The 19,770-nt window shown below is 59.7% G+C and overlaps 1 protein-coding gene across 13 annotated transcripts in view; it reads right to left on the bottom strand.

Annotated features, from left to right (window-relative positions):
* The window catches only part of Ptprs (protein tyrosine phosphatase receptor type S), a 62,083-nt gene that overhangs the window by 28,976 nt on the left and 13,337 nt on the right, over positions 1–19,770 (bottom strand). For 6 of the 13 annotated variants that reach the window (XM_052746864.1, XM_052746866.1, XM_052746853.1 and 3 more), the window contains exons 2-7: positions 15,247–15,438; positions 12,254–12,399; positions 11,525–11,666; positions 9,091–9,279; positions 4,981–5,091; positions 3,549–3,560 (exon numbers count right to left, since the gene is read on the bottom strand). In XM_052746864.1, the coding sequence (XP_052602824.1) occupies positions 3,549–3,560; positions 4,981–5,091; positions 9,091–9,279; positions 11,525–11,666; positions 12,254–12,399; positions 15,247–15,337 (691 nt within the window). In that variant the 5' untranslated portion in view covers positions 15,338–15,438. Of the gene's footprint in view, positions 1–3,548; positions 3,561–4,980; positions 5,092–9,090; positions 9,280–11,524; positions 11,667–12,253; positions 12,400–15,246; positions 15,439–19,174; positions 19,309–19,770 lie in introns of those variants that run through there. The other 7 variants (XM_052746865.1, XM_052746867.1, XM_052746855.1 and 4 more) reach the window with 2 other exon arrangements.

The raw sequence follows: 19,770 nt of genomic DNA, 5'->3' as shown, positions 1-19,770 counted from the left end.
TGGATGGGAGCTGGGGGTGGGGTGCCGAGGACTTGTGCAGCCTCCAGGGTCGGGGGAGTTAAGCTTAGATTACACCTGTCCTGGACAGAGGGGCAGAGGCCCAAGCCCAGAGCCCATCTCCCTCCCCCCTCCCCCCTCACGATCCTGAGGCCCTCCCAGCCTGCCTCCCTGTCCGCCACCAGCTCCCTTGGCAGGAAGCTGCCACATGAAGGCCCAGAGGGCCCTGAGCCGTGGCTGTGGCATCTGAGCCGTGGCTGTGGCATCTGAGCCGTGGCTGTGGCATCTGAGCCGTGGCTGTGGCAGGCTGTTGGGTCTATACTCCACTACAGATCACTTCCCAGCCGTCCCATGTGGGGGTACAGTCTCAGCCTCTTCGCTCCCTCACACTTTTGCCAATTGACTTCCCCATCGCCACCCACCACTGTGGCTGTGGGACACTGTGGCTTCTCCCAAGGACCAGGTGTAATCTAATGTCCGTCCCACCCCGCCCACAGGGACACAGATGCAGGGGTGAGGCAGGCAGCAGGCCACATGTCAGTCAGTGCTCAGTGTTCCTGTGGGGCAGCTCCTGCGCCCCCCACCAGACCCCGCTGGAGTCTCCCCACCCTGAGACCCGACAGGATGATGGGGATGGTGTACCCTCACCTCCCCGGTCAGGGGCCGTCAGAATGGGGAGCTGGCCAACAGACCCCACAGAAGCACCTGGGAGACATGAGAAGTGAGGGGAGTTCCAGGCCCCATTATCTCTAGCCCCATTTTGGGAATGGAGGGACTTAGAAGACAAATTCCAGGACATGGGTGCAGCCTCGCCAACGGCCAACACATCTCCCCGAGCAACAGGAGCAGAGCAGGTCAGCCTGCAAGAGCTGAGGGCCGAGCAGGGACTGGGTAGCCTGAATGCGCACCACCTCAAGTCCCTTGTAGGTGGGAGGCTGTCCCTCTGCAGCAGGTGGGGAGGGCCATTCACTTGGTTAGGTGCGTCATGGTTCAGTAATGCTGTACTCCGATGGGTGCCTACGGGTGCCATCTTTTTCGGTTAAACCGAGAACCTGTTAAAGGCTCACAGCTTTAAATTACTGATGAGGAAAATGTGAACAGCCTGCAATGACGCCATCTGTCTGTCTCCTGGCACTGTCTTCCCTCAGGGAAACCCCAGAGAGGTGCAGAATGTGTACTTAAAAATAGTCGTATATAGGGCTCTGGCCATTTAGTCCTCAGAGGTCAAGGACTGGACAGCTCCTGGGCTCCCTCAGCAGCAGCGGAGCCTGCCACTTAGGGGAGGGTGGCTGGGGCTCTGTGTCACTCTGCAGGCCTCGGAGGCCAGCTGCTGTTCTCCTGGTGGGTACTTCTGTGCCAGGGACTTTGTCTCTCCAGGCTCCCTTTTCTGCCCCTTGGGCCTCAGGACTTCCTCAGAGAAAGTCTCAAGGGGACCATGACATCACTGGCCCCAGAGGAGCCGCCTGCCCGCAGTGGACAGGGCTGAGGAAAACACCAGTAAAGACCACAAGGTCCCAGGCTGGCGGATGTGCTGCTTCTGCACTGGGGTGCTCTCTGAGGCTGCCCCCACAGGCTGCAGCCAGGCAAGTCTCACCACGGTCCCTTAAGCTGTCACATTTAAACAGAGGGCATGGGGGGCACCTGACCACCTACGGCTGGAGGGGGTCCCTTCCTCCCTGCCTTTCAACTCCTGTGAGTACCTGGGTTCTTCTCCACCCAGGGCACATGACGCCGTTGGCTCTTAGAGCCAGCAAGCAATCAGGAACTTCATAGTTCCCATGAGGACCAGGAACCCTAAGAAGTCATATGAACAGCCAAGGTCACACATGTGGACATCAGCACCTGCCTCGGGCTGGACGGCACTGCTCACCAACCCCAGGCGGCCCTCAGGGGTCCCTGTCACCCGGGTACAGTGTACCAGGACCTGCTTTGCCAGGGCTCAGGCTGAGAGCAGGAGCAACAATGTCCCTCCCTGAGGCATCTAGACCTTTGCTGACAGAGCTTTAGATGTAATAAGCTGGAGGCAGAGAGGAGTCTGGAGGAGAGGGTGACCTGGGGGTGGGTGGGCTTGGTCCTCAGCTGGAGAGTGAACTGGGCATGAAAGGGGTTTTATTATTGTGGATAGGACAGACAGTGGATGTGTGGATCTCAGAAGAACGAGAGAGAGCAAGAGAGAGCTAAGAGAGAGAAGGAAAAGAAAGTTTAGAAAGAGGGAGGGGCAGACAAAAGGGGAGGGAGGGAGTGGAGGAAAAGAGAGAGTGGGGGAGCGGCCACGCCCCAAATGCCCCTGGTCTTCTCGGGAATTCCACAGCCCTGATGCTTGGGTGACCAGAAAGTGACCACGCTGAGGGACAGCACACCTGTGGTTGCACCCAGAGCCTAGAGACGGGAGCAGCGGCTAACACCGCCCTGGAGGCAGAGGCGCACTGCAGACAAGCTCGCTGGCCCGGCATTCTCCGAAAGTCTGTCCGTTACATCCCCGCCCCCCAATGGGCAGCTCTAGATGAGCCCAGCCGGCATGCATGAAGCCACCGCCGGTGACACTCTGCACTTTCTGCCAAGTGCTGGAGACTCTGGTGCTGTAGTACCCACTCTCTTCTGGGTTGGCCAATACTGAGTGGGAAGAACTCGGGCACTGGCAGCCCCTGGCTGTATTCTCTGGGAGAGCAGGGTGTTAAATATCCTGAGGCAGGAGGATGGGAAATGCCCTTGGGGATGTCCTTCTGCCAGCCTCCCGGAGGGAACCGGACAACGTCAACTAGGAGCCAGTTGACCCAGGCGCCCCCACTCCTGCCCCCTGTCCTGTTGTGCCTACGTGGTCACTTTTCATCAAAGCATCCCAGCTGTGGGACCCCTTCCGCCCTCTGGGTGACAGCTGGGACAGGAACACTGGCTTTGAACTCACAATGCGTTTGGTAACAACCACAACAGCTCAGGCCAAGGAAACCAAAACCAAACAGCACAAAACAAGACAGAACCAAAGACATCGCTTTGGGGGAGAAGGGCGTCCAGTGAAGGGAGGCAGAGCGGAGGAGGGGGCAATCGATCCCCCCAAAACGAAACTTATAAAAAAGTTTAAAAAAATAAGAAAATTAAGAAACCAGGAAAACAAAACAAACAGGACAAACACTCCAACAGAAGGCCGGGGTCCACCAAACTGACGGGAGTGGCATGCAGAGAAATTTTTTTTACATTCTCCCAGCATGCATCAGGCCCAAGTTACCATGACGACGAGGAGTGCAAAAAACTTAGCAACAACATTACCAAGGGATGCAGAGGCGACCACAATGCAAGCATCGCGTGAGCCGCCGCGCCGGCGGCGGCTGACATTACGTCTGTGTGTCTTTCTGGGTTGTTTGCTTTAGGCTCGGTACCTCATTCCACTTTACGTCTGTTTTGCTATTCGTTTTCCGTGTGCGTGTGTGCGTGTGTCTGCGCGGTGTCTGCGTGTGCTTCTTGTGTGTGAGCACGTGTCAGCTGTTATTATTATTATTTTTTCAGAATGTAAAAATGTGGGTAAAGAAAGTAAAAAAGAAAAAAACCACACCAACCTTCTCGAAGCTCTGAGGGATGTAAAGGGGGTTTGATGCGCACAATGACATGGGGAGAAGAGAAAAAATAGGGGAGATACAGAGAGTAAAAAGAGGACTTCCCACGGCTAAAGCTGCAATCGCTTGCTTTTTTCTCTTTAAACCAAAAAAACAAAAAAAATTAAAATCAAAAAAGAAAAAAGAACATAAAGCTCCCTGTCTTGGCTCAGCGCCGAGCACAGCCAGCAGCGGCCGACTAGCTCACCCGACCCTCACCTGCCCCCAGGGCGGGGCGGCCGGGACACACAGGGCCCTCCTCCCTCCTCACACCCTCACTAAGGGCTCCACCCTCCCCGCTCCACCCCTGCCGTCCCCTCTTTTCTGAACCCTACCAGACTCACAACCCCCCATCCCCAGTGTCCACGAAGACACACACAAGTTAGATGAAGACCGGTCGGTCACTAGAGTCCTGCAGGGACCACAACTCACCGGGTGCCGGGGCGGCAGAAGATCAGACTGGCCCCCCTCCCATCCACTTGCACCCTCCCTCCACACGGCCTCCTGCTTGGAGCCAAGATGTAAAACCCACAGCCAGGACCCAAAGGAGCTGACTAGGGGCTGAGGAAGGCAAGGGCTGAGGGAGGGACAGCCTGCCGGCCTCCCTGGGTGGAAAGGGATGAAGGCCAGGGGCGCTGCAGGGAAACTGAGGCTGGGGGAGGAAGGTGAGCAGGTCAACTGATACAAGCAGATGGGAGTCCCCGGTGTAGCCGTGGGACATGGAGGAGGGCACACCAAGGGTCCTGCGGGAAGCCTCCTGGGGGCGGAGGCATGGGGAGGCGGCTGTCAAGGACCCCAGGCTTCCAGCCACAATTGAGCGAGCCTGGGATTCTGAGACCCACATGGGGTCCCAAGGGCTGGGCAGCATGTCTCGCCACCAAGCCACAGGCAGGGGTGTGAGCCCTGGCCTGGCCTCCCACGGTCTGGGTATACTCCTTCTAGAGCGAGCACTGGGTTCTGGGATACCAGAGGGAGGAGAGCTGGAACCCCACCCCCACAGTCTTCACTAGAGGACACTGGACGGGGCAGGGAAGCAGGGAGCCACGAGGCCACAGGGTCAGAGAAGCAATGCCAGCAGAACACAGGAGGCACACACACCACACAAGCCAACTTGGGGGTTGGGGACGTGGCGGGGGCGGGCGGTGGCCCTCAGGCTCCCCCAGCCCTGTAGGCCCGAGATCGGCCCCCCAAACCCACTCTGCTCCCACCCACCCTGCCATCAGTGAGACCCCCAGAGGCCCCAAGTGTGGTGACTATCATTCCAATGACCCCGCGGATGGGGTCAGGGCCTTCCTGCTCGGGTCGGCACAGGACAGGGGAGCCGGGAGGCCGTGAGCCCAGGGATGGGACAGGGTGGGACAGTGGGTCCCTGCCTCTGCCTGGCGGAGTTCCCTACCTCGCACGTAGAGGTTGGCGGGTGATGAGTAGCGCACACCTGCGCTGTTGGTGGCCACACACTCGTACTTGCCCTGGTCTGTCTCCTCGCTGCTCTCAATCTGCAGGGCACCTGCGGGGACAGGGGACGGGACCTTGGCCATGACTGACACCACTGGGTCGGGGCTGGGCCCAACGAGCACCCCCACTGCCACATCTGTACTGCCCACCGACGAAGGGGCTCCACAGGGCACAGCATGGTGGGGTGCCACTCCCAGGGTCATGGGGAGGAAACAGAGGCCACTCCAGCCTCTTGTGGACCAACAGGCCACCCAGACTTGCATGTGGTGGCCGTGGGCCCAGGTTTTCCCCTCAAGGGCAGCTGCCGGTCAGTGGAAAGGAACAGTCCCTCAGGGCGGAGGTCGACAGTTGCTGGGTGAAGTAATGGGGCCACACGCACAGTGGCTTGGGTCAGATCTCAAGTCTGAAGCCCCGCGTGGAGCGTAGAGACCTTGATAAGCCCCAGACTCCTCACTCCAGGGCCTGGGGCCCAGGGCGACCCACATCTGAGGTCCCAGCCCTCTGAGCCAGGCTGGTGGTTCATGCCCAAGGCGGAAGATCAGCACGCTCCTCAGGCCAGCCTGGGCTACCGGAGACCTCGTTCCAAAATCGAACAAAAAACGAAACTCAAACAACACCGAGGACCCAAAGAGGGAGCTGTGATCACCCGCAGGGCTCTGAAGGAAGCCACGCTTCCCCCAAGGACATCTCAAACAAGCTAAAGCCAGGTACTCCCCCTTCACAGCAGATAGGGACATTTGAAATCTCAGCCTCGGTGAAACAGTTTGGCGTTTACAAACTAAAAACAGAAAGTGAGGTGGAGGCAGCCACGCTTGCCACAAAGGCCTGCCTCACTATGCTTGATTTACGGCAGAGCAAAGGCAAGAGAGTCTGGCTCAGTATGTCGGATTACAGGCCTGCATCTCAGCTCCTACTGAGATCGATGCAGCAACAGCCATGTTCAGGAACCCTGGGCTCCCAAACCCTGCTGGTCCAGACTTCCTGTTCACATTCTCTGGTTCTGTTGACAGCTGTACCCAGTAGTAATGGGGCCCAGAGACACCCATGTCCTCTCTCTTGGGTGGTGGTGGATGATGGCCACCATAGAATGCTTCCTACCGACTTCAAGGCTACTGCAGAGGCCAGAGAGGGTAGGAAACCTATTTGAAGTAACACAGTATGTCAGCACTGGGTCTGTGTTCATGTGCCCTGGGGAAGCAGGGTATCAGACCCATCTTTGGAGAATTCCTTTCTCTGATCCCTCCAGTCTGAACACCCCTAAATCTCAGAAGGCCCTTTTGCAATTCATGGCAGATGGCTGTGCGTGTGAGGACTCTGCAGCGGGCAGGGGTTCAGGTGGACACTGGAGACAGTGCCTGTCCCTGCAGTTGGATGCCCACACGGTCCCCTACAGTCACACTCAGTCCAAACCACAGACAGACACAAACATCAGAGGGATGTGGGGGAGCCGTGTGGCGGGTGGGGGCTAGTGAGACCTGAGGGCTGGCTGGTGAGGGGCAGACCTCTTACCTCTGATGGGGGTGCTTTCTGTAAGGGAAACAGAGAGACACAGGTGAATGTCACAGGAGAGGGGGCCGTGGGGCCGGGAGCCACACCTGTCCCTCTGCCGGGCAGTGTAGCTGCAGCCAGATCCTGAGGGCTCCAGGCTGGGGCTGGGGGACTTCGGGGCGGGTGCTTCCTGCAGGCGGCCTCCCAAGGTCTGGGTGCGCCCCCAGGGAGACTGCGCCTCTTCCCTCAGGTAACTTTGGGGGTTCCAGCAAGGAGTTGCTTTGAAATCCAAATGGGGAGGGGTGGGTAGCGACAGGACCCCAGGATTCTTGTTAGTGACCAGGGAGGGACAGGAGTTAGCGCTAGAGGGCTGGGCACTGGTGCCGTGGGGACAGGTGTCACCAAGGCCGAGAGGGAGATGTAGGAAGGGAGCAGAGGGTGGAGGGGAGTCGTGGCCTCTTTCAATCCCGAAGGAAAAGAGGAAAAAGCCGTCTGTGGGTCGGCCACACCCAGGGAAAAGGAGGTTCCAGGCTGGAGTGCCCACGCGGCCTCTAATGCTGCTCCTTTCCTGGGGCCAAAGCCAAGCAGGGCCAGCGGCCTCTTGGCAGAAGGCAGTAGGGCTTGGACACCATGTCTCACACCTTCTGAGCTGTGGACGTGCACCCCAAACCCTCCTTGTTCTGTGTGCTTGCTACCCCTTTCACACCCCACACAGGGGCTATGCAGCCCTGGCTGGCCCGGAACTCACCATGTAGACCAGGCTGGCCTCTGACTCACTGCAATCCTCCTGCCTCTGCCTCCTGAGTGCTGGGGTTAAAGGTGCATAACCATGATGCCCCATATAGACAGAGGCCTCCCCACCTACTGTCAGTGGGAGTCAATGGGAACCATTGTGTGGTGTGAGTCAGGAACGGCCACACGGAATTCTACCTTTGCGTGGACTACAGTGGCCGAGGTGCCAGGGCACAGCTGGAGCTGCGATTCCCACGGGGAAAAGGAACCCTGTTTCCTTTTCCCCTTCTACTGTGATGGTTCTGGGTATCAGCGTGTGTCAGTCACTATAACTTTATCAGGAATTGGCCTGGCAGCTGGTGTCAGAATGAATGCTCCAGTTAGACACAGCATCTTCGGCATTAAATCCCATCTCCACCCGCTTGGAGCGGGGGCTCATGAGGTGTGAGGTCCCCCAGCCTGGGGTCCAGTGGCGCTTTTCCTCTTTTCCTTATGGGTGGGGTCTGTCTTCAGCCCGCCATGGGGGGCAGGAGAGGGCGTTAGTACACATGCCACACGCAGTGGGTCAGTTACTGTCACGGTGGCTGTTAGTGTGGGGGCAGAGGGGTGGCAGGACCGTTAGTGGTTGGCGTGGCAAAGAAGTGAGGACTTACCAAAGCTTTCTGAGCGTTACAGAGAGGAAGGAGAAGAGAGAAGAAGGTCACAAGGCGGCCACTGGGCATCTGGCTGCTCATGGGCACAAGGGAGGAGGGACCACAGGGTGTGGACAGCTCCCAGGGTGGTGTGCTTACACAATGCTTAGTTGTCACCCCTGGACGGTGGCCAGGTGATGGTCAGGAGACACCTGAGAGCACGAGGGCTCCCCCGAGCTGTGAGCACATCACTGCGGCTGCCATTGGGCAGCCATCTCAGGGGACTTCGGGGCGGGAGGGCGGAGTGGCCCTCCCGAGGACAAGGGGCGACCTTGCTAGGGAGATGCTGGGGGGATTAGAGTGAGAATGTGAAGAGGTTGGCGTGGGGTGCTGGGGAGACCAAAAGATACAGGGGGTCACGGGCGACACTCGGGACAGCGGACACTCGTGTGCGGAGGGCCCAGTCCCTGTAATTTGCCCACACACGGGAGGCAGGGGGAGCCACACGCACACAGACAGACAAGTGACAGGGAACATGGTTCCCCAGACCGACACACAGACTGGTCAATGGGCCAAGTGGGGTCTCTGCTGAAACATCACCATGAACCACCCAGCCTCACCAGTCCCAGGCCTGGCCTCCATGCCAGGCCTCCCCAGACTGGCTGAGACCATGACAGACACTCATCTACACTGCTTGGTTCCGACACCTTCAGCACCGAGGACATTCCCAGGATCCTCTGTGGCCCTCCATCTCCTCTGGTGCTGCAAACCCTTGGTCATTGCCATACCCAGCTCCCCTGGGCTCCCTGCACCTGACTTCTCTGTCACTATGCCCCCCCCCCATGGCTCCCCATTACCTTGACTGATCACATCCTGTTAACACACAGGACTTGGGATGCCATCCCCCTGCCTGCCTGCCTGCATGGCCAGTGCTCTGCAGTTACCCACTGGCTACGGCCATCCTCACGCACAGTGCACGCTACTGAGTCCCAGAGTCCTGCTCCATGTGGGCCTCTGTGGCGCCCTGGGGTTTGAGTGCTGGGCCTGAGCTCTGCTCCTAGCCAGCTCCATGTGCACCACGTCCCATCCTCGGGTCACGGCCACCCATGCCGTGTACCAGCCTATTCCCACCAGGCCCCAGGTGTGGGCCCTCTGCTACCCCTGATGGCACCCGCGTCCCGTCGGCCACCTGTGCCCACCTGATCGAAGCTGCTTGATGCGCCCATTACTGGCACTGGGGTCCACAGGCAGGAAGTCCTTGAACCAGGTGATCTCGGGGTCAGGGTTCCCGCTGGCAGCACAGAGCATGGTGGCTGTGCGCGTGCGCTCCACGACCTTCAGCTGGGGGCCCATGTCGATGTTGGGGAAGCCGGGGGGCAGCTGGTCCTCTGGGGGTGTGAAGACAGGGAGAAAATGGGACAGGAATCTGGTTACTGTGGGAAACGCCCTAAGGATGGGCCCTGGGTGGCCGCAGTCATAGCCAACACCCTCCCGCCTCCCTCTCTGGCTTATGCCCCCGAGACCTCCATGGCTGCTGTGGGTAGAGCTGGAGGATCATGGGCTCGACTGACAGTCCAGCACAGAGGGCTCTCCATCACCTGCTACAGCTCCCTATGACCTGGGCTAACCTGGGCTAACACTGCTCCTAGGACAGCTAGAGATGGGGACACTGGGTGTTGTGGAGAGGTGACACCCACACCAGCCCCTTAGCATCCCAGCTGGAGCAGCCATCACCCGTCCCCGGGCCTCCTACCCCTGCAGTCCCCTCCTCCCAACTCAACCCCTACACCTGCCTCCATCCAAACGTCCCCTGGAGCGGAGGGACTTGTTCTAGATCCTTCCAGAACTTCTCAGAACCCAAACGTCCCCTCCAGAATGTCAAACCCAGTTACTGGGACATGACCATGTCACTGCAGAATCCCAGTCCGACACCCCGTCACCCAGGACGGAGAGGAAAGAACAGCATGCCCCTGAGACCAGCCTGGGCCATGGCTCTCTGGCGATGGCAGGTGGAGATGAGACACTGCAAGGGGCCCGTGCTGCACACAGACAACAGGACACTAGAGCCAGCATGGGGGATCCTAACTGTGTTAGAAAAAGATGGGATAAACCAAGGACCAAGAACTTGGGGCACCGTCTGCTGTGTGAACAGTGTGACGGGCACAGCCTCTCGCTCAGGCAGCCCTGTCATCGGTGGCACGTCCCGGCCATGACACCAAAACTGGTGTTTGCCACGGGAGCCGGTTGGCTTGTGGTTGGAAGTGTTTGGAGGGAAAAGCCTGGATTCTCAGGAGCACTTGGGGTGCTGTGGATGGTGGCACCACGAAGGCAGCAGGGGACAGAAGTGAACAAGAAGCCACTGTCCTGGTAGGGAACACAACCCAAGGGGCAGCAGGCTCCAGACAGGCCCCAAGGGTCCCGTGCGTGTACGCGCACTGCAGCAGCCAGCTGCGGTTCAGAGCTGGGGAGGGCCACTTCCTGGTGTCCCCACACGCCACACCCTGGGTCATCATTAGATGGAGAGGAAGGAAGGAGGGAGGCAGGCGCCATGGCTTTGGCTCTAGCAGCCCACAGGGGGCAGGAGACATAGCTTGAGCTTGCCAGGGAGGGCCGGGGAGGGGGAGGGTGTCTGTCCCGGGGCCTCCTCAGTGGGGGGAGTAGGCAATGGTCAAAGAACAAAGGGAGGTGTCTGAGGCTTGAGGGGGCTGGAGAATCTTTCCAGACTCCCAGTGATCTGTGCGTGATGGATGCAGAGTGAGTCCCAACTCTGGGAGTGTTGACAATGGGGCTGGCACGGGGCAGCAGGAGGCTGGCTGCCGAGTCTGTGCCGGGAAAGGTCAAGGCAAAAAATATCCCAAAGAGAGAAGGGAGAGGAGGGGCCCTGGGGTGTGTGGACTCTGCCCAGCTCCGCCCCTGCCCACAGAGGCTCTGGCGGTCACAGAGCGCACTGTGGGGCCCCTTGTTAGAAATGACGGAATCCCCCGATAGCACAGTGCCCTGGGGTGGCTCAGAGCTCTCACCAATGCGACTGGCCCCGTGTCCCAGCTTCACAAGAGAGCCCCTGGGGACCTGCAATGCCCAGGGCAGACGCTCATGGCCACAATGCAATGCCCCTAAGGGACAGACACCCCAGTTCTGACAGGTTCACTAACCCGGCCCGGGTTACACAGATCCAAAGCGGCTGCCTTGGATTCTGAACTGGTGTCTGGTGCCAGTGTCTAAGGGACATCTCAGTGTCCCTTAGAATGAGCCAGGGCACAGGGTGTCTGGGGCTCAGGCTGTTGGGCTTGTTCCATCCTGCCTTTGGGGGACCCACCCTTTGCTAAGTTCTTCTGTGGGGGCTGGCCCACTGGTGGCTCCAGGTGGATGTGAGACCAACCATGGCTATCTGCTTCTGACCCAAGCTACCTGGGGACAGAAGGTCACAGGAGACACAGGGACAGACACTAGACAGCACTAACTGAGCACCTAGATCAAGCGGAGCCTGAAACCCACCAAGTGCAAACATTTAAACCACACAAACTACAGGGGTGGGCAGTGTTGGGGGCGGACAAACCCAAGTCCTTAAAGAACAAAGCAACAGGCAACGAGGAGGGTTCCAGGCTCGGGGACTGTGCGCCCGGGGGCCAGTACCTCGGAGGACGGTCAGCTTCGCATGAACAGTGATTTCTCCCACTGAGTTCTGGGCCACGCACTCATACACGTTCTCATCCCGGGGCGTCCGCAGTGGCTGGATCCTCAGCACCGCCCCAGAGCTCTCATCAAAGTCAATGGTCTGCGGGGAGGGAGGGTCGGGACGTAGGACAGGGACACACAATGGGGGACACACACAGGGACCGGGACAGGTGAGCAGTGAGGTGGGCCCGGGGCGGGTTCCATCCCAGCAGGACTGTGCTGCTAGGGTGGGGACAGTAGCCGCCTCAGACACATGGTATCCATCAGCGATGGGTGTCACGTGTGTGCTGGGGGGACACGCGAGTGTGCACATAAGACACCACCCAGGATCAGTCACAGTTAAAGAAAAGGAGCCAAGAGATGCCCACAGGACCACGCTAAGCACCTGGATGGAGCTGAGCCTGAAGCCCACATACTCTACACCGATTACAGGGCGTGGCCGCGTGGTCGCGTGTGTACTCAGCTGTGCGAATTTTCCTCCCAGGTGGGGGTGTGAGTTTAGACTCAGAAAAGGCAAGGCCTTGCTTGAGGACACACAGCACGGAGTGGTGGACTAGGGAACTCTGTGGTGCCAGGGAGTGCAGGATGGGAGCTGTGGCCACCTTGTGGCACCCCAAGGTTCAGCCACTGGCCCCACCTGGAGGGGTGTGCTGGGCAGAGGGCACCCCCACCCCAGCCCCAGCTCACCTCGAACCGCTGGGAGTTCACTTTCTTGCCCTTCTTGTTCCAGGTCACCCGTGGCTTGGGATCGCCTGTGGCCTGGCATACGAAGGAGGCCACGCCTCCCGACACACCGATCTGGTCCTTGGGCTCTTTGATAAACCTGGGTGGCTCTGGGGGTTCAGCAAGAGAGGGGAGGTCTGAGGGCTCGGGGCCGGGCCTCCCACATGCACACACGCGCACACACGAGCGAGCACACGCGGCCCTTCGGAGACCTGAGAGTCACCTCAGTGATGACCTTTTACACCTGGACTCACCCCCAAAAGAAACAAAACGTCCCCTAATTCTTTAATGGGACTCGTGAGAAACTAAGGCACTGGCGGGCCACCAAGCCCTCCCACTCCAGGTCACGTGCCTGGGCAAGCCCATGCACACACAGTAATTAATATGTAAACGATAACCAAAAAGAAATGTAAAGATGACCAGAGTCAGGATTAGAACCCAGGGCCCCAGAGAGTGGCGTGAGCCAGGGGCACAGGCCTGGGGAGGGGCTTGGCCTTCCATCCAGAGGGCCTCAAGCGGACCCACCCAGCACACACTCCCCAGGCCCATGTTGCTCTGATGCTCGCCTGGGGGTCTGAGGCGCGAAGACTCTCTGCCAGGCTTCCCTTTCATTGGCTGTTTGGTAGCAGCCCAGCATCGCCCAGGACTGGATACAGTGCATCAATCACAGCTGGGCTGCAACCTCCTCCCCGAAGTCCCCAACTCAAAGCTGGGGACATAACATAAGCACCCAACCAAAGGGGAACTGGGAAAGGCGTTCCGAGTGAGCCAGGACTGTCGAGGGAGTACACTGGCCTCTCGGGTCCCTTCTGTCCACGGGTCACACGGAGCGATCAACAGGAATGGTTGCCACGTGGACTCCGAACGCGCAGCCCCCAGTGTCCAGACTGCTGCGTGTGTCCCCCTGCTACAGATTTAGGGATACTAATGGGTTTCCACAAGGATCCCCAGAGAACTCAGAAATGACAACCCAGGTCTCTGCTTCCCCTCAGCCCACGTCAGGTCTGGTCCAAGCCCTGAGATGGGGCCTGTCCTCTGATGCCCACAGGAATGACCTGGGGTCACATGTCTTTATCCAAGGCTGTGGGGAGAGTCACCCCAGCTGGGTCAGATCGGCCCCTCAGAGGTGGACACCCCTCACGTCCTCCAATCCAGCCAGCCCTGTGGAACTGTTCCCTGCTACTGACCCCTTTTGGTGAGCCCAAGTCCCCACAGCACCTCTCTTTCTTTCTGTGACCCCTAAGGTGACCTCTAAGAACGTGAGTCCCTGACCCTCTGCCTTCTGACCCTGGTGCTGAGTGGACATCTGTCGGTCCGTCCAGCCCTGGGCGCTAAGCCAACCCTGCAGAACCTGCTCCACCGCTGCGGTAGACAGGATCTGGTGGGTTCATGCCATCTCTGCTTGTTTTCCAAAAAGGAAAACCACCTTGGGCCTGTGAGGGCAGATCCACAGCTCGGAGGGACTGAGTCCCCTCGGCACAGGGCCTGGATGGGCTCACAGTGATTCTCACACTCATTTGTGCAGAGGCCCAGAGGGGACACACAACCTTCCCGGCCCCCAGCTCATGCTGGGCAGAGCAAGGGTCTAACCCAGCCCCACAGGTCTCCATGTCTGAGACAGCAACTCCTATATAAAGGGGGCCATGCTCCCCCAGCCCCATCACCAGAGGGACTGAAGTCCACACAGGAGGTTGAATGTTATAGAGGCTCAGCTTTTCTATTTCTGCTTATGTGAGAATCAGGGCTAGGGACAGGACATCTGCCCTAGATCCAACCCCCGCACCCCCACCCGCCAGCCTGGGACAGTCCCCTGGACCCAGAGCCATTTCTCTGTCAGAAATGACCATCTGAGCCCACTGAATACTTTGGCGCCGGCCTCGGTGCCTGTGACCATCCAGGCTCAAGGCGAAGGGCTTCCAGCTGGACAGACCCATGTTCTGGGCTCGGACAGCACAGCCTCAGAGACCAGACCTGGCTTGCATTTTCACACATCGGCCACAGAACAAGCACCCAAGCCCAGGCTGGTTCTCCTGTCCAGGACCAAGGCCTTCCTCACACCTCCCGGACCAGCTGTCTGGGTCCCCAGTGCCCCATCCTCTACAACTGCCTCACTGCTCTGCCACTCCCTACTTCCTACGAGGAGAGTGGTCTGGCCTGCCCTAACCCTCCAAGGTCACTTGGGTAGGGGTCTCCTACATGATGATGGATCTTGGTGTCAAGTCCACACTGAGGCCCTGCATACGTCTTAACAATAAGTAAAATGAGATGCCGACTTTGTCTAACGTATACCAGTACTTTGAAAGACTTATTTGTGTGTGCACACGCAGCGCCCTTGGAAGCCAGAAGGGTGCATCAGATCCCCTGGAATGGGAGTCACAGATGGTTGTAAGCTGCCAGGGAATTGAACTGGGGTCCTCTGGAAGAGCAGTCAGTGCTCTAACCGCTGAACTATCTCTCCAGCCCCTTTTGGGTTTTTTTTTTTTTTTTTTAGACAAGGTCTCACTAATCAGCCAGGGCTGACTGACCTCAAACTCAGAGATCTACCTGCCTCTACCTCCCTCCTAAATTCTGGGATTAAAGGCATGTGCCACCACTCTAGACCCATCAACATTTTTTATTTCCAGACTTTTCCATGGTCAGTCAACTCCACCAAGAGTGTCATCAGACTCTTACATACCTCCAAAACCCTGGCCCCCAAGCCCTGTCTCCGAAAAGCCTGTCTCAGCTCCTCCTGGTCGGACCTGACCTGACACTGGAGCAGTGGACACTGGGCCAGCGACTGAGGGTCACTGCCACCTCTGCTGCATAAGGCCTTTCACACATCCAGGCACCAAGCCTCTTCCTCGACCATGGAGGTTCTGTTTGGGCTACATCAAGAAGTCCTGGGCTGGGGAGCTGCATGCACACACACCCTGGAACAGACACCCAGCCAGGTCCACCCCGCCCCAGCCTCTTACCCTCGGCGGTGCATCCTCTGGCCAGCAGTATGAGGAAGAGCCCCATGGGACCCACCACAGACGCCACACTGGGACTCCAGGTGGGCGCCATGTTTGGCAGTGGCCTCCGGCCTCCGCCCTGGCGGGGGACGGCGCCCCACCCCCCGTCCCTCACGGAGAGGCCTCAAGCGGAGGTGTCCAGAGGGGCAGCGTCTGTGGAGACAACAGAGCAGCAGTGAGTGTGGAGTGGGAACCCAGGGATTCCCTGCAGGTGGCTCTGGGAGAGGGAGCCACACCCAGAGACCCACATGTGGGGTCTAGATGGGATCACTGCCCTGTTCTGGGTGGGCACACAATTTCTAGAGACAGCATCTCCTGTAGCCCAGGCTGGCCTCCAACTTGCTATGCAGCCAATGACCTTGAACTCCCGACCCTTCCACCTCCAGCTTCCCAGTTCCCTGGTGCTGGGGTGGAAGCCAGGGCCCTGTGGGCACGTCCACCCACACACTGGGCCCCACCCGACAATGGACCTGCCAAGCTTGGACCTTGACCTTCTGGCTTCTAGAGGCTAGTGTGGGCTGTCTCCAACCCCCAGCTGAACCCCTACCTGTCTCTACACCCCCTACCCTGCCCAGCCACTGCTCCTAGGGCCCCCAGGGCAGCTGATGCTGCCTCTCCCCCACCGGGGGAGTCCCATTTCATCAAGCCAGTCCACTGTCCAGTCCGGAAATGACAGATATGGTTCCATGGTATTTACCCAGCATCCCACACGGGTGCCAGTCTCCAGCCCACCCACCTATAAAGACCTAAGTTCTTGGGTACAGCATCCCTCGGGCACACCTCAAACCCAAGACCAGCTGCTCTCCCATGTCGTGAAGTTCATTCACACTTGGCCTCAAGCTAAGGCAGTGGGGGAGAAAGGCCAAGGAGAGGCCAGATAGTGTGACCACCACACCCCAGGAAGGCCCAGGCTGTGGCCTTGGGAGGAGAGAGGCACATAATGACAGGGTGGCCCTGTGATTGTGTCTCCCAAAATACCCAGCTGTGGTTACCTCACCCATCTCCAGGAGAGGGCAGGGCCTGCAGTGGCCAGTTCACGGCCTAGTGTAAGCCAGGATGGATGGGAGAGGGCACACAGTCAGACCACAGTCACACAGACGTACACATGGCCAGTCGGACAGTAGACACACTTAGGCACACAGTCAGGCTGCAAGCAGACCCAGGGAACACAGTCAGATGGTGGGCGGGCCGCGATACACCAGAGACATCAGACCCTGACATTCACTTAGTCAGGCTGCCATGATGAGGATGCCCTCACTTCCATACCCAGTCCGATTCCACACAGTCAGACCACAAGCCTAATATGCAGAGGTCCATGGGAGCAGGACCCAGGACCACAGTGGGATGCACAAAGTAGGGCCACAACTATCAGACATATGGTCAGGGTCAGTATCCCCTTCAAGGGTGCTGGGATGAGGCTTGCTGGGTGTCCTCCACCAGGCCCCTTCTCACCAAACACAGCCCTCAGAGCTATGCCCCTGCCCCCATGGTGGCAGCAGTCCACCCACAGGTCCGCACGGTCAGACCGCACACCACCCACTGACTCAATCTACTGGCAACCAGGAGGGCAGATGAGGCCCCAGACACTCGGGAAGGAGAGCCATGCCAGCCCGGGACAGGCTGCCCAGGCCACTCGGACAAGCCCTAGGAGAGCCTCTGGGGGAAACTGAGGAACCAACCAAACTCAAATCCCGGGAGGTCCCAAGGTTAACACCCCAGATAGGGCATGTATAGGGGATGTTCCCCAAGGTGGCATTACTCTGGCCTCTCAGGGTCCCAGCTTTGTGCCACATGGGGACACAGGCTGGAGGGGATGGGAGGGCGCCCCTACATCCACCTTGAGACCTGATGTGATGTGGGGTGGAGGCAGAAAAGAGCAACTGAGGGAAGTCCCCACACCATCCCCACGCATATTGAAAGTTCCAGGGTGTGTGACACCTCATTCCTTCTTGAAGGCTTTGGGGGGGGGAGGACACTGTGTCACCCCAAGTTGGTCCACCATGCCCCAGGGCCTTTGTACACAGCTGGATGTAATGTGATCCATCATTATCAGCTGGGGAAACTGAGGTCCTGGCCACCCATCTAGCCATTAGTCAAGAACTTCACTGTTCTCAAAAGCTGGCTAGAGGCAGGTCCCACCTGCGTTTTACAGAAGGGGAGACTGAGGCTCAGGGAGGCAGTAGAGCTCCCCCAGGCTGCCTCAGCTGGGGTGTGAGCTTGGGAGGAGTCTGGACTGAGTCTTGCTAGCCAGCCAGCTCTGGGGCTCCCACACCGCACCTCAGGGAAAGAGCAGGCAGCAGGCTGCAGGTCACGCGGGCCTGGAGCCGACTTTGTGTGCCCACGCGGCCCGGGAGCATAAAAGGGTGATTATAACCCAGGCTGGGTGACACACAGGCTCTGGGTCACCCGCACAAGGGGCGTCTCCTGGAGCCTAGACACGCCTCTCCCAGCCCTGGGGAACACAGGAAGCTGGAGCCCCCGGACAGTCCCATGACTCTCAAGCCCCTTCCCTGGGTGACCCTGGAAGGGAGCTCAGAGATACCAGGGTGTGGGGGCGTGTCCCCCCATCATTGGGGTGTCAGCCAAGAGGGTTGTGCAGTGGAACCCGCTTGGCCAGGAGGCAAAGTCCCCACAGGGCACCACTTCTCTAGTCAACTAGTGCCTCAGGCCTGTCCCACCCCTCCCCTGCCCAGAACCCGCTCTAATTAGTAGGGATCTATTGAGGAGCGGACATGAAGGCCAGGAATGGGTGGGAGCCGCCTGAGCTCCAAGCCCCACCCCAGAGAACAGCCGATCACACCTACTGGTCAAGGAAACTGAGGCTGAGGAGGGGGTTGCTGTCCCCAAAGGGCCGGGCTGGAGGAGCCGACAGTCCCTGGCTGCTGAGAAAGGTCCTCCCGGCTGCTGGCTTGGCCCTCAGGGACCTTCACCCATCCTGCAGTTTCTCCATACTACCCACGATTCAGAGCGCTGGGCCTCTACCAGATGCCCCCTTCTCAGACATGGCCCCAACAACACATCCTTCAAGCCCCAACTCCCGCCCCCCATCAGGGCTGGGTCTCAAGTCCTCTCTAGAATCCTCCGTGGCTCCCATCTACATCCACCATGACCCATCCCTTGCCGTAGTCGGTCCTGCTGTCCATGCTGTTCCTTGCAAGCTGCACATCCTCCCCCAGTCCGCATCAAACCCCAGCCCGCATCCCTCCAGGTTGCCAACCTGGACACCCCAGGTGGACACTGTCAGGCACTGTCCCAAATACACTTTCCCAGCCCCGCCCCCACTCCTCCCGGGCAAGAACTAAAACCAAAGTCGCAGCACACACATCGACGACTACTGCATACCCGAACCTCGCTGGACGCTTTATCCACGACACCCCTTTGCTCTAGAAGGGGAAACTGAGGGTGCAGAGGAGAGCTCTGCGGACAGGAGACAGAGATGCAAGTCTGCTGGGGACCTGGGGGCAGGAGGGGCCCAGGAGTGAAGTCGTAGGGTGCACGGTGGGCGTGGCCGGGGCCCCTTTGAGTCTCAGGACCCTCAAGGTGCACAAGGGTGCAGGCAGCCCTGGGGCGCGGCGAGCGGGAAAGTTTCTGTGCTCCGAGCGCCCCTCCCCCTCCTGATCCCTCCACGGTCCCCGGGCTCCGCCCCCAGGTGGGGGAGGGGACCGCGGAGCATAACGGTCCCGAGCTCGGCCAAGTGAGGGGTGCGGGCCGGGTGCGCGCGCGGGGCCGAGGGGACCCGAGCGGCTCCGATCGCGGCCGAGCGTCCCCGATCGCGGCCGAGCGTTCCCGAAGTCGGGCGCGCAGGGACGCGGGGGTCCCCAGGCTCTGTGGGGGAGTCCAGGACGGTGACAAAGGCCGGGCGGGGACACGACCCGCCCGAGCGACTCACCGCGGCTGCGAGGTCCTGGCTGAGCCGCTCGCTACACCGTCCGTCCGTCCGTCCGCGCGTCCGTCCGCGCTGGCACAGCGCAGCGCCGAGACTTGGCGCAGGCAGCGGAGCAGTGGTCGGACCGACCGGGGGCGGAGCCTGGCCTGCGGGGGCGCGGCCCGGAGATTCCGAGGAGAGGAGGCAGGAGGCGGGGCTTCCGAGGAAACCGGGCTAGGGGGCGGGGCCTCACAGTGGCAGACTGAGGGCAGATTCAGCAGGAAGGGGGAGCCTTGGGGCGGGGCTTCTGAGGAGGCTGGCCGGGGGCGGGGCTTCGTAGAGGAAGGCCGAGGGCGGGGCTTCAGAGGAAGGCTAATCGGGGGCGGAGCCTCGCTGTGGCAGGCTGAGAGCAAAGGCAGGAGGGAAGGGCTGGGGCGGGGCTTCTGGTGAGCGTCTGGGGGCGGGGCTTAGGAGACTCCAAGGCCTCCCAGGGGCGGAGATTCCGATGGCGCTGGGAGAAACTGGCTGGTTGGGGGCGTGACTTCTCCCGGACTAGGGGCGTGGATTGTAGGGCCCCTACGGGGCGGGGCTTTCGGTAGGCGTGGCTTTCTGCCACAAAG

The sequence above is a fragment of the Peromyscus californicus genome, unplaced genomic scaffold (genome assembly GCF_007827085.1).
Source record: "Peromyscus californicus insignis strain IS unplaced genomic scaffold, ASM782708v3 Scaffold_1__1_contigs__length_55948999, whole genome shotgun sequence".
In the NCBI taxonomy this organism is placed as follows: domain Eukaryota; kingdom Metazoa; phylum Chordata; class Mammalia; order Rodentia; family Cricetidae; genus Peromyscus; species Peromyscus californicus.
Note: the sequence above shows the minus strand (reverse complement) of the source record. Positions and strands in the feature narration are given on the sequence as shown.